At 36.1% G+C, this 15,451-nt stretch overlaps 1 protein-coding gene across 2 annotated transcripts in view; it reads left to right on the top strand.

The window, feature by feature from the left end:
* The window catches only part of LOC127417063 (metabotropic glutamate receptor 3-like), a 67,156-nt gene that overhangs the window by 32,147 nt on the left and 19,558 nt on the right, over positions 1-15,451 (top strand). For both annotated transcript variants that reach the window (XR_007893228.1, XM_051656764.1), the window contains exon 3: positions 71-944. Coding sequence is in view for 1 of the 2 variants with exons in the window: in XM_051656764.1 (XP_051512724.1) it covers positions 71-944 (874 nt within the window). In the remaining variant the exon portion in view is untranslated. The remainder of the gene's footprint in view (positions 1-70; positions 945-15,451) is intronic.

The following is a 15,451-nucleotide window of genomic DNA, read 5'->3' as shown; positions in this document are numbered from 1 at the left end:
GGCTGACTTATTGATCCAAACAAGGTGTGTAAAGCAATGGCTCATGTGTTTGTGTGTGCGTTTCTCCCAGGTCGCCAATCTGCTACGGCTATTCCAGATTCCTCAGATCAGCTACGCCAGTACCAGCGCCAAACTCAGCGACAAATCCCGCTATGACTACTTTGCGCGCACAGTTCCGCCAGACTTCTACCAGGCCAAGGCCATGGCCGAGATACTACGTGCCTTCAACTGGACCTACGTCTCGACTGTTGCCTCAGAAGGCGACTACGGGGAAACCGGCATCGAAGCTTTTGAGCAACAAGCACGTTTGAGGAACATCTGCATAGCGACTTCCGAAAAAGTGGGACGATCGAGTGCAAAACGCTCCTCGTATGAGGTGGTGGTCCGCCAGCTCCTTCAAAAACCCACGGCCCGCGTGGCAGTGCTGTTTCTACGAAGTGACGATGCACGAGAGCTCATAGCGGCTGCCGCACGCCTCAACGCGTCTTTTCTCTGGGTGGCTAGCGACGGCTGGGGAGCGCAAGAAAGCATCGTTAAAGGGAACGAGTTTACGGCAGACGGGGCGATTACGCTAGAGCTAGCCGCTCACCCTATACCCGTGTTCAACCGCTACTTCCAGAGCCTCACGCCGCTCAACAACCACCGCAACCCCTGGTTCAAAGACTTTTGGGAGCAAAAGTTTCAGTGCTCGCTCGGCGGGGCTTCGTCGGCTGGGGCGGGGACGCCAAAGCCGCACTGTGACCCAGGATTGGCGGTAGACGAGTCGAACTTTGAGCCAGAATCTAAGATCATGTTTGTCATAAACGCAGTGTACGCCATAGCACATGCCTTGCATCGTATGCAGCGAACTCTGTGCGCGAACACCACGCAATTGTGCGACGCCATGCGCAGCCTTGACGGCAGGAAACTCTACCGGGACTTTCTTCTTCACGTCAACTTCAGAGGTAACCTGCCTCACTGTTTTTCTTGTTTCCTCTTTAGAGGTCTGCATGAGTAATATGAGTTGAAGCCCGAACCTGGCCTGTACCTGAGACCATCAAGCCCAAACTCATCACAAATTTAAAATAGTTCACTCTCTTTATAATTTAATTTCCAAGCAAATACATTTGCAACCTATGTCACAGTATACATGCAGTTTTAACAAGGAATGGCAAATTTTTGTGAAATCTGTGCTAAAAATAGAGAAGCAGCGCAACGAATGAAACAGAACGCAGGTGTCTCGAAATGTGTTTTTTGATATATATTTGTATTATTATTTTGTTTGTTTTCAAACCCAACCTGAACCCAGTTATACTTGAAAAACTGACCCAAAACTCGACGGTCTGTCGGGTTCCATCAGGTTCTGGCAGTGGACCTCTATTCCTCTTCTCTCTATCCCCCTTCCTCTGTTTCCCTGAAACCGGTACTGTAAGCCATGTGTTTGTTGTTTACGGCATACCTGTGTCACTCTGTGGTCGTGAAGAGACGGGTTTACAGGCTCTGTAATTAGAGACAGTATGTGTGTTGATTGCGAATGGGAGAATGAGGCAGGAGTCAGGCGTCTTCTGTCAGTGTCGCTGAGAGCTCGGCTTTGAATGACAGGTGAAGAAGAGAAAGAAAGAGGCAGGTAAAAATAAACCATGTAAAAGTGCTCAGCATGCTCAGGATGGCATGCCATGTAGATGGGATTATGCCGCACTTATCTGTGACTGGGCACAAACACATTGAAATATAAACTCAGAGTGGGAAGGAGACAGCGATAGCAAGTTCACGGGAGGAAAAGATGCAGAGCATTCTGACTTTGCCAAACAGCGAAATTTAAAGGAAAAGTTCACCCAAAATCAAAATTCTGCCATTGCTTTCTCACCCTCGTGGCGTTCCAAACCTGTATGACTTCTTTCGTTCTTATGTTGAACAAACATAAAGAATATTCGAAGTGACCACAGGCTGCCACGCTCCAAAGAAACATTATAGAGCACCATAAAAGTGGTCAATTTGACTTGGGTGCTGTTTTTGCAAGTCTTTGAGTGATGCCATTGGTGCCATAGCTGATGTGAGAGCTGCTCTTGAGCTGCGGTGCTGGTGAAGATTATCAGTGAATGGATCATTCTGTGAAAACGCCTCATTTTGCATTTTGTATTTCCATTTTTGATTTGTAACTAGTAACACTTAATAAAAAAGCAAAAAAAAAAAAAAGAAAAAAATTATAGAGCAAGTAGTTTTCCTAAAAATCGATGTCCACATATGTGTGGATTAAGTTATAAAATTTTAAGTAAAACCAAGTTATACAAAAGTCAGATTGTTTTCATCAAATATTTTAGTATGTGTCCAGAAGTGTTGGTTATTCATGTTTTTGAGATGTTATAGACATTACAGCTGCTTATCTATAAAGCTGAATTAATAATTATGATTAACATTAATGTCCAGCATCATCCAATCACTGCCAACCATGTTACAATAAAATGATACATTATAAATTCTGAATGTATGTACTGATTATCATTGTCACATGTCTGTCAAACATGTTGAGTGATCCAAACATCATCTGCAGCCTGAAACTGAACTTTTGATCAGATTTTAGGAGTGAATGCACTTAGCTGCATAGTGAGCTATAGGATGCTCCCTTGCTCCCTATTTAGTGAACGACTTAACCTCCAGTGTGCTGTCTGTCTGCACTGGTCTCAGAACAGTTTGAAATGCACCTTATTTTCATCCTAACTCCATATAAAGCCTCTGAAAGCAACATTTGTCAGCTTGTGCATGAATACATTGATTCTCAATGTGATAATACACAGTAAATCTAGAAATGCATTTACTAATGTTAATGAATAGAACCGTATTGTACAGTGATAACAAAATAAAACAATGACCCACAGATGTGTTATAGTTTAAAATGATTCCAAATAAATAACATTTATTTTATTAAATGGTCCCTTTTTCCACATATGTGTACATCGAAAAATGAATGCATTTTTTAAAGCAGCATATCAGACGAAACTAAAGATGCTACTCTTTACAACCAAACAGGTTTCAATAAAAATAAAAAAATAAAACATAAAGAGGTTTCTTACTAGAGGCACTTTTGTTAATGCTGTGCCCATAATTGCATAGAAAAACACTTTGCAAGAGTTGGCATCTGCTAGTCACTGTTAAAGTCAGTGTTTACACATACGTTTATTAGGGACACAAAAGGCACTGATTATGTGGAATGACCTGACAATTGACTTAACTTTCTCACACACAGCTTTCATATGTCTTCAGAAGACTTGGAATATAGCACACAAGTGCTATGAACTACAATTATGGTGCCTTAATAGTTCTTTTTATGTCTTTTGAAGCTTGACAGACATACTATGAACTGGGGACTGGGGTTAGTTGTCACAAGGGCTAAATCTCAGTAACGATAAGATTTTGAGTAAAAAGTCAAATTACACAAATATGTTTTCTCTAGCAGAGGATTTATATGTCGGTTTCAAACACATAGTTAAAAACCCTCTTAAATGAGAAAAAACTGATGTAGTGATATTCTACCCTTAACGGTGAAATTTTCATCATGTTTGTTATTATCGCTCTTGGGTAAACAAGTGAAAATAATCAAACCACACTAGCATACTTTCAGGGAAGAGTCAACTATATAATGAAGTCCGTTTTTTACTAAAAGTTATTTTCATGATAGTCAGGTCGGGGCATGTTGTCACATTTTTATCGGGGCAAGTTGTCACACATGTTTTAAACATAATACTTTTATATATATATATATATATATATATATATATAATTTATTGTTTTGTGCCTCATAATTGTTTTACTTTTCATATCTTGCTGGAAAGCCAATAATAGGCAGTTTAATGCAGATGTAGATTGAAAGAGATATGTTGATTTTTGCCCCCAATGTTTACATGAAACCTAAACCACTGATTTAGTTAAGTTTCATTGTGACAACTTACCCCATAGTAACAACATGCCCCACTATTGGGAGACGTGTGTCTCTGTAGAACAAAAATAGTGGCTGTTTTCAAACCGGGACGGATGTTTTTCATCTGCTTTACACGATTTTCCTACTACACTGGGATTCCCTACTTTCACCGGATAGTTGAAAAATGCCCATCCCGGTTTGAAAACACCCACAGATTGAGAAACACCCATTATTGTTCTGCAGAGACCTATACTTCACTATTGGGGTAAGTTGTCACAAAAGGTCAATGTGGGTTCAGTGAACTGTATCTTTTTCCCTGGGCTATATCGAAAAGAAAAGATAAAATTAATTCGCTGAAGTCTGACAACTAGCCCCGCTCTCCCCTATACAGATTAGTGGTCATTATACAAACATGTTGGACTGTGGAATGCCATGATTGGCCAATCAGAATCAAGTATTCAAGAGTGCCATGTACATAACAAGTAGTACATAAGTAACATCACGCAGAGAGATCTGAGATCTGAAAAAGAAATATGGTATGCTAGAAGAGGAAAGGAAGATTTATAACATGGTATTAAACAATACATTGAATGGTGTACTGTATATATGAATAAAGTACCACGGTATTACCATCACTGTACCATGGTACCACAACAGAACTCTTTTGTAAGTGCTGTGCATATGTGTGCATGTGTATGTATGAAAATTGAGCAACAGAAACAGGTAGTGATAGATTCACAGAAAAGATAGGAACAGACAAAAAGAGAGCGTGAGGGACAAAGAGAGATAAAATGACAGCAGAGAGGTTGAGTGGGCTGGTACGCTTCAGCAGAAGAACATTCTCTTTGAAGTTCACCATCTTAATTTTTCAAGCACAGAATCACATACGTGTGGGGTTTGCTGTCTGGGCCGACTGAGAGAGAGAAAGGAAGCAATCCGTGCAGGAGAACTGGAGGAAAGAACGTCATCATCATGCAGACAGGGGAGATGAAGGTAGAGAGAGATAGACACAGAGAGAGAGAGAGAAAGGGAGAAGGAAGAACTTCTAAAGTAACAAACTACTTTGTAACAATGTAGCCAGACTAACGACTACATCAATGCTTTTAATGTTTGTGTACACAGCTTTACAGTCAAGAAAGCAGAAGCAATTATCCAACACACTCTCAGAAACAGTCCTGAAAGTCATTCTAGCGATTTGGTTCTACCTAAACAGACATTGGGGTTAGGTTAGGATTGCCAAATAGTTGCCACAAGAATACAGGACGATTGAGCATTTTGAGCGCTTCAATTTTGACGCTTCACTGTAAGACTGGGAGGCATTCCCGGTTGCATAATAGGTGAAGGTGCACAAGCTGGAGCCGATGCAAAAATGTCTGACAGGAGATGGCACGTGTCAGTGAGTCAGCATAATGTAGCCGAACTTAGGGTACTGGAACTCTCGGAAACAACATGCCGACTAGCCGTATGATCATGTTGATAAATCTTGGGGGTCTATTCTTGACTACAACTCTAGTGTAAATGCCACTGTGTTCTGATGCACTGATGAATTCAAGACAACATTGAAAAACTGCCTACTCGTGCAACACGTCATCATTGTACCTAAACAGAGGTTTTAAACTTTCCCAGTGAGTTGCAATTGAAAAACAACCATTTGATCAAAACATTTGGAAAAGCCCATAATATGCACAAGATTTCTCTGAACATCTTCAGTATGCCTGACAACAGAATGCAACAACGCACTGATGTAGACATAGTGTCACACGACGTATAAATACTCAGTAGTGATGTGTGTAGTCATGAAGCACATTGAAAAACATTCAAATAATAGGTTAGTTTTGGGCTGTCACAATTATACAATTTGGCTGACAGTTAATTGCTACAAATAACTGATTAATGATTAAATTGTCTGTTTTAGTGCTTGTACTGATTATGACAATGAATTCTTAAAGTATGTGTTCAATACGCATTAATAAACAAGTTTATATATCAATCAATCAGTCAATCAATCAATCAATGTTTATTTATATAGCACATTTAAAAACAGCCGAGGTTGACCAAAGTGCTGCACAATATATAAAAAGACAACAATCAAGACATGTAATAACAATAAACAATAAACTTGTTGAGAAATGGTCAACAAATGTTAAAAGCCAAGGAAAATAGATACGTTGATATATTACAATATACTTAAAATACTGTATGTCTCTTTTTTCGGTCAACTTTAAATTTACACTGTTGTTTTTGAATATTATATTATATGTTATATTATATTATATTATATGTTATATTATATTATATTATATATTATATTATATTATATTATATTATATTATATTATATTATATTATATGTTATATTATATTATATATTATTAAATTATATTATATGTTATATTATATTATATTATATTATATTATATTATATATTATATTATATTATATTATATGTTATATTATATTATATATTATTAAATTATATTATATGTTATATTATATTATATTATATTATATTATATTATATATTATATGTTATATTATATTATATTATATTATATTATATATTATATTATATTATATGTTATATTATATGTTATATTATATTATATTATATTATATTATATTATATATTATATTATATTATATTATATGTTATATTATATAATATGTTATATTATATTATATATATTGTGTATTATATTATATTATATTATATATTATATTATATTATATGTTATATTATATTATATTATATTATATTATATATTATATTATATTATATTATATGTTATATTATATTATATATATTATATTATATTATATTATATTATATTATATATTATATAATATTAAATTATATTATATTATATTATATATTATATTATATTATATGTTATATTATATTATATATTATATTATATTAAATTATATAATATGTTATATTATATTATATTATATTATATATTTTATTATATGTTATATTATATTATATGTTATATTATATTATTTATATTATATGTTATATTATATTATATATATTATATATTATATTATATTATATTATATTATGTTATATTATATTATATAATATTAAATTATATTATATTATATTATATATTATATTATATGTTATATTATATTATATTATATTATATTATATATTATATTATATTATATTATATTATATGTTATATTATATTATATATATTATATTATATTATATTATATTATATTATATATTATATAATATTAAATTATATTATATTATATTATATATTATATTATATTATATGTTATATTATATTATATATTATATTATATTATATGTTATATTATATTATATATTATATTATATTAAATAATATAATATGTTATATTATATTATATTATATTATATATTTTATTATATGTTATATTATATTATATTATATTATATTATATTATATATATTATATATTATATTATATTATATTATATTATATGTTATATTATATTATATTATGTTATATTATATTATATAATATTAAATTATATTATATTATATTATATATTATATTATATGTTATATTATATTAAATTATATTATATTTTATATTATATTATATTATATTATATTATATATTTTATTATATGTTATATTATATTATATTATATTATATATTATATTATATTATATGTTATATTATATGTTATATTATATTATATTATATTATATTATATTATATTATATTATATATTATATTATATTATATGTTATATTATATTATATTATATATTATATTATATGTTATATTATATTATATATTATATTATATTATATTATATTATATTATATTATATTAAATTATATTATATATTATATATTATATTATATTATATTATATTATGTTATATTATATGTTATTATATGTTATATTATATTATATTAATAAACTTTATTTTAATATAGCACCTATAAAGATTGCTTCTCAAGCTTACAAACAAAAACAAAATACAGAATATAAAATACACACAAGACTCTATATGTAAAAATAGGCACAATGTACCACAATATAAAATAATCGCTGATTCTTGAGATAAGGGAGAAAAACATGTTTAAAATCTGAGTTTTTATTTTTTTAAATTAAATTAATTTCAAATGTATATATCTGTAGACAAAGTTGTCAGCTAACAGACCATGTAAGGAACAGGTTTTTATAAAAATGCTTTTATCTGAAAATGGACATTTATTCACTTCATAACTTACATGCGAAGGTTAAATCAAAGTGAAACCAGAGTGCCTTGTGGAACAGATAAGACACTTTGAGCTCATATAATGCAATAACTCACACAAACACACACACACACACACACACACACAAAACATGTCGTTCTTGCATTTCTATATTTGTATAAAATGTTCTTATTTGGACAGAAATGTGATTGGAATTTGAAGTGTACAGTAATCACGGTTATCTCAGATAGGCCTAGGTAAGGTAAACGGCAAACTGTCTGGACTGGCCGCTTGTGATTTAATCGCCCAAAACGGATGTTAATACAAGGTGTAAACAGGCCCAAGTGATTACATTTCTCCTGAAGAACATTCCACGTTCTTTTAGAAAGCTCCTCCAGCTAGAACTCTGTCTTTTTGCATGTTAAAAGTGTTAGAAGCTGTTAGCTCGATGTCACAAATTCGTTTGTGTGTAAACATTACCCTTTGCATCAGAGCTTTGCTGTGCTGCGAGGAGCTTGTCACATCTCCAAGAGTTCTACTCCTCGAATACCCGAACTCACTGTAGCAACATGCCATTGCTATAGCAATGACGTCGCCACATGGTGGTGAGGTAATCCAATAGGTGCCACCAAAACAGCGCCAAACCGCATCTCAGAATAGCATTCAGAGATGATATTCTTCTCACCACAATTGTACAGAGCGGTTATCTGAGTTACCGTAGACTTTGTCAGTTCAAACCAGTCTGGTCATTCTCTGTTGACCTCTCTCATCAACAAGGCGTTTCCGTCCACAGAACTGCCGCTCACTGGATGTTTTTTTATTTATTTTTTTGGCACCATTCGGAGTAAATTCTAGAGACTGTTGTGTGTGAAAATCCCAGAAATACTCAAACCAGCCCATCTGGCACCAACAATCATCCATGCGATTATCTAATCAGCCAATCGTGTGGCAGCAGTGCATAAAATCATGCATATATGGGTCAGGAGCTTCAGTTAATGTTCACATCAATCATCAGAATGGGGAAAAAATTTGATCTCAGTGATTTGGACCATGGCATGATTGTTGGTGCCAGATGGGCTGGTTTGAGTATTTCTGTAACTGCTGATCTCCTGGGATTTTTATATATGAATGTGTAATAGTTGAAACATAGAGAAAGCAAAAGCATGAAAGACAGAGGACTAAAGAGATACAGTACAGTGCCTCATTTCAGTCACACTCATTTATACACTGAGCATGAACATTTACTGTATATATTGGCTCTGATATTCTAAACCCTAGTAAGCTGCCTCAGTGTCTACACAGGCTGCTGCCTTCTAAGACAGCATCCTAACTAAAATAAAACCTCATAAATTGCTTTCCGTTGGCTCACTTGAGACTGGACCATCAGTGATTCCAAAGGAGTATGACATTAGCATGTGGCTAAGCTGATGACTCAATGAGGCCAAGTTCACACAGGCAGAAAAACTCAAATCCGTTTAGGTTTTTGTAGTCTGAACAGGACAAAAACATGTAAAATCAGATTTTTACATGCCTGATCCAAACCACCAATAGGTAGCTTGGAATCCGATTAAAATCAGATTTTTGTTAATGCGTCTTAGTCTGAAAGTTCAGATCAGATTTCATGTGTTATTTTCGTTATTCGTTGTGCGCGACAGGTTGTTTCGTCAGGTGTTATGGCGAGAAGACACATACTGTGTTCAAAATTGCATAAATGATGCATTCACTGGGCATTTCGATGGGAAAACAATAATGATGGCCACACTATAGGATCATTATTACCATTTGAAAATTTTATTACACCTTTAAGCCCTCCGACAGTGGAAGATAAAGTCAATGAGGGGAATAGGGCACAGGGATGATCACTTCTGAATGGAACGCATTCACAATAGCTTTACCCACCCAAAGAGAAGCGCTACAGTGCAGTAACACACACCGGCTGCGAGCCACCACAATGCGATGAGGTATTGAAAGTCTCACACGAATATGGGATTCTTGAGCATTTTGAGGGCTTCAATACAGGATGGGAGATTCGCTGTCCGACCCTTTTATGCTTCAATAAGGGACCTTTCACTGCTGGCTACTACAGGACAATTTCAGCCAAAAACATGGGACGTCCCAGCTAAAACCGGCCAGTTGTAAACCCTAGCTGCAACAAACATTGCATATGTTTTTTAAGCCGTTGTCTGTGACAAATGTGTTCATATTTGGATGCTGCCCTCATGAAAATATAAACAGTGGAAAAACATCCATTGCTAAACTCTCACACATGGTGCACATACAAAAGTTTGCATCAGTACTATGACAACTAATGTGGATGTGCTAGCAAAATGCTAACATAGGTAAACCTAATAGGTACAAATATTGGGTGAACCAGGAGATTTTTTTTATTTGTATTTTATTTTTTGAATAATCTATTTCATCTATACATTCTGTATGAATTAGAAGAAAACGCATTGTACCACATTGTATTTGGGCTCGTTTTAATTGGGAGCATCTGTTTTAAGTGATCGTTTTTCATATTTATGCTTCATGAAAAAAACGTGACAAATAAGCCACATCTGTTCATAAGATATTCAACTCTGTGTGTTTTATAAATAAACTTGATATTTAGTCTGTGAGTGAAACAATATGATTGATGTATATTCATTAATGTTAACGACTTTCAAACTATTTCAGGTATTTGCAGCCCTGTTTGCTTTGCACCGAGGCACAATAACTGAAGGTTTTTTATGAGGGATGTGATGAACTGTCATTTTGTGGGGATGTGAGGAGTTTCATGTGTAAGGTTTAAGAGACATTATCTTTGTTTGCAAAATACTGTTATGGTGGAAAAAATATCTCGTTGCATAAAATACTTTAGATAGGCAAAAAACTCTAAGCTGCTTCTGTATGACTAATGTTTTCATCTGTTTAGCATATACTGTATGTTTTGGTGTGAGACACACACACACAAGCACACACAGAGACACAATAGGATATTGGTGTTTCTTGCTTTTCTCAGACACTTTCAACCCACACACCACGAAACAAAACAATTGCCCATCTGCCCACCATCAACACACACACACACACACACACACGCGCACTGAAAGCTTTTTTAACCCATCACCCCCATCTGCAGCTACTAGATCACTTACAACTAATTAACTAACTTTCAAATTAACAAATCTGGAGTATATATTTATCATGCCTCACAACAATAGATTATTGTTTTAGCGATGCTGTAATTTGGAGCAACAAAGCTCTTGACACTGAGCTGATACACAAGAGATTTCACCATGCTTACTCTCTTAACACACACACACACACACACACACACACACACACACACACACACACACACACTATACAACATCATAATACACCATGAAACAAAGTGATCACTCATCCACCCACCATTAGCTCTGACACACACAAACACACACATGCACTGAACTGGTACCACAAGAAATAAGAACTTTAGTGCTGTTTGTTCCATGGAAGATTTATTATCATGTAAACAGTCATGTGGGAAAGTCAGAATTGGAGAGAATCTCAGCACTGTCTAGATACAATACACTGTGAAACCTGTCAAGAACATGTTTTATTTTTTATTTTATTTTTATGGCCTTTAAAGGGATGTTTCACCCAAAAATGAAAACTGTCTCATAATTTACTCACCCTCATGCCATCCCAGATGTGTATGTGTCAGGGTTGGGTTGGAGAGAGAGGACTCAAGCAAAAAAAACAAACTAAAACTACCCCAAAGGGGAACAGTGCAGGGAGTCAAAAGACTGGCTGGACCGGACTGGACTGGAACTGACCGACAGGACTAACACGGGACAGAAAACACAATTAGGTTAAATAGGGAAGAAAGTGAGTAGGGTAATTGTGGATGGCAGGTGAGGCAAATGAACTAATAACAAGGTAACAAGGGGTGGGGTATCACTCACGACTGAACTGACACCAGAGCACATGACAATGAGAAAACACAAAGCCAAGTGCACTCACACAACAAATGACAAGACACAAGAACACATGGCAATGAAAACCAAACAAAGCCATGTGTTCACACAACATGACACAAAACATAAGTGTCATAATTCAGCCAAAAAAGATATAAACAAAACCAACAGAAGTGGCCGAACCCAGACACTACCCCCCTCTCCAAAAGGGGAACATCAAACACAAGACAGGACCAAACAACACAGGCACAAGGGTGGGACTGGAGGCACGGACCAGGGCGGGGCTGGAGGCAAGGGAAGTACCAACCAAGGGAGGGTGGGGGAAACCAGGGGGAAGGCTTAAGTAAGGTGGCACAGTCCGGCGGCCTGGGAGGAGAGTAAAGGAAGGGGGCGGGGTCCGGTGGCCTGGAAGGAGGATTCAGGTCAGGGGCGGGATCCTGTGGCCTGGGAGGTGGCTTCAGGAACTGAGCGTAGATGAGGTCAGGCAGCCTCGGGACAGGGACGAGGTCAGGCAGCCTCGGGACAGGGACGAGGTCAGGAAGGGTGGCGGCCGCTAGGCAGGGGTCAGGCTGATCGGTCAACAACGCTCGGCTGCCCCCTGCCGGTCAGCTGCGGCTCGCCCACCTCCTGCTGGTCAGCTGTGTGCCAGGCTGCCTCCTGATGGTCAGCGACAGTGAGCTCGACCACCAAAATGAACCTGAAGTGGGAAAAAAACAGTCCCAGGGCAGGGAGTCAAAAGACTGGCTAGACCAGACTGGACTAGGCAGGACAGGACAGGACTCACACCTAACAGGGTGAACAACCACAATGAACTGGCACGGGACAGAAAACACAATGAGGTTAAATAGGGAAGGAAATGAGGAGGGAACAAGGGAAGACATTTGAGGCAAATTAACTAATAACAAGGTAACAAGTGGGGTGGGGTATCACTCACGACTGATCTGACACGAGAGCACATGACAATGAGAAAACACAAAGCCAAGTGCAATTACATAACAAATGACAAGACACAAGAACACATGGCATTGAAAACCAAACAAAGCCATGTGTTCACACAACATGAGTGTCAGAATTCAGCCACGAAAATATATAAACAAAACCAACAGGAGTGACTGAACCCTGACAGAATGACTTTCTTTCTTCTGCAGAACACAAATGAAGATTTTTAGAATATCTCAGCTCTGTAGGTCCATACAGTGCAAGTGAATGGTGATCAGCTCTGAAGCTCCAAAAAACACATAAAGGAAACATAAAAGTAATCCGTATGACCTACAGAGCTGAAATATTTTTCTACAAATCTTCATTTGTGTTCTGCAATAGAAAGTCATAGGGTACAGCAGGTCTAAAAGGCACATTCAAGAGCCAAGAAATACATGTATTTTATTATTTATGGAGCAACATAATTTGTGTGAAAAGAAATAACATATATATATATATATATATATATATATATATATATATATATATATATATATATATATATATATATATTTATTTTTAAAGGTGGCAAAGGAGCCTTTTACCCCACACCTGGGGGTTTATAGTGATATTGTGTAGATTTCAGAGCAATAGTTATAGGGTAAAATTTGTCAGCTTATACTTTTGAGACAGCAAGATGCTTTTTTGAGTAACAAATTAAGATAATGCATATTTAAAATAACCACTTAAAAGGGGTGGATGATTTCTTGTTAATTTCAATCACTTTTGGCAGTTCATTACATCTCAAATATTATGTAAACAAATTAATCTCCATTGTGATTGGATCAGTCAATATGAGCCCACTTTGTATCTTTAGCCCCTGCTACAGGGGGGCTGTTTACCCCAAATACTCTCCTTTCACTTACTGGACATTTTTATTTATTTATTTATTTATTGTGATTTTCTCCCCTTTTCATCCATTTTGAAGTTGAAAAAGAAAATGTTACGCAGTTTTTGTGCCTCATGATTACACTGGTTTTGCTTGAAAAGCTTGATAACTAGCTCGGTACTTGAAAATTACAGTAATGGCCAGGCATTTCAAAGTGTGTCTCAAGACCCCTGTATAATACTTTTAGGTCAGATGTGTCTATCTGTTTTTATGCTCAAGAACATGTCCTATCTTCTCCATACCTTGTTCAGAGCTGCTGCTGCACCGAAATTTACTGAAAGCCAAATTATCTTTTAAAGTTCCCAGCGTTACTCTTCCAAATTGTATTTTTACTAGGAAAAATTCCAGTTACAGAGCTCCACAATTTTGTTTTATCCCCTTTTCTCCCAATTTGGAATGCCCAATTCCCACTACTTAATAGGTCCTCGTGGTGGCACGGTTACTCACCTCAAGTGAGCGGAGGACAAGTCTCAGTTGCCTCCGCTTCTGAGACCGTCAATCTGCGCATCTTATCACGTGACTCGTCGTGCATGACACCGCGGAGACTCACAGCATGTGGAGGCTCATGCTACTCTCCACGATCCACACACAACTTACCACACGCCCCATTGAGAGCGAGAACCACTAATTGCGACCACAAGGAGGTTACCCCATGTGACTCTACCCTCCCTAGCAACCGGGCCAATTTGGTTGCTTAGGAGACCTGGCTGGAGTCACTCAGCACGCCCTGGATTCGAACTTGCAACTCCAGGGGTGATAGTCGGCGTCAATACTCACTGAGCTACCCAGGCCCCCAGCCAAAAAAATTTAAATAAAAATTGAAAACTGAATGCATTCATTGTTTTGTTGAATAATGAAAAGGTACACTTCATGCACTTCCAAAAACAGAAGGTACTGCTTGTAAAAGCACTTTTCATCTATAACAATCATCGTTCCAAACCAGCATGACTTCTTTCAATCGTGAAACACCAGGATGAGAAAAAAAGCAACAAATGCAGAACAATCACCATGAAAGTCGTCACTCGTGCTCTATATTTCAAGTCTAATGATTACGATAGCGTTGTATGAGGAACTGAAAACTCTTCATCTTCACCCATTGAAATTTGGTGCACATGATGTGTTTGTTTAGAAAAGTGCACTGCTGTGAGTGCACCTGACACCATATCAGGAGAAATAAAAAGACAGAGGAAGAAATAGCAAACATCAGTTCTTGCGTGTATTTTCACCGCTGCAAATTTAAGTGTACAAGTGAATGAGATTTGAGAGCAGAGCAGTCTTCCATGCCCCCCACACTTTGAGAACCCTGCAACAAATGATACTTTGATATTTTGTTATGTAATGCAATGAAATTCGTACATCTTAAGTGTGTCTTAAGAGTCCACATTTTTTTTAGGGCCACTGTATTTGGTACTCAAAGATACTTGAAAGAATACCGTGATATTTTTATCATGGCAGTGTCCAAAAACATGGTGTGACAATGATGCTCTTTTGTGTGTGTGCGTAAGTGTGTGTGTGTAAAACTGCCATGTGCACATA

This window comes from Myxocyprinus asiaticus, chromosome 26 (genome assembly GCF_019703515.2).
Source record: "Myxocyprinus asiaticus isolate MX2 ecotype Aquarium Trade chromosome 26, UBuf_Myxa_2, whole genome shotgun sequence".
Classification (NCBI taxonomy): Eukaryota; Metazoa; Chordata; class Actinopteri; order Cypriniformes; family Catostomidae; genus Myxocyprinus; species Myxocyprinus asiaticus.
The sequence above is the reverse complement of the archived record's forward strand: the minus strand, read 5'-3'. Positions and strand labels throughout refer to the sequence as shown.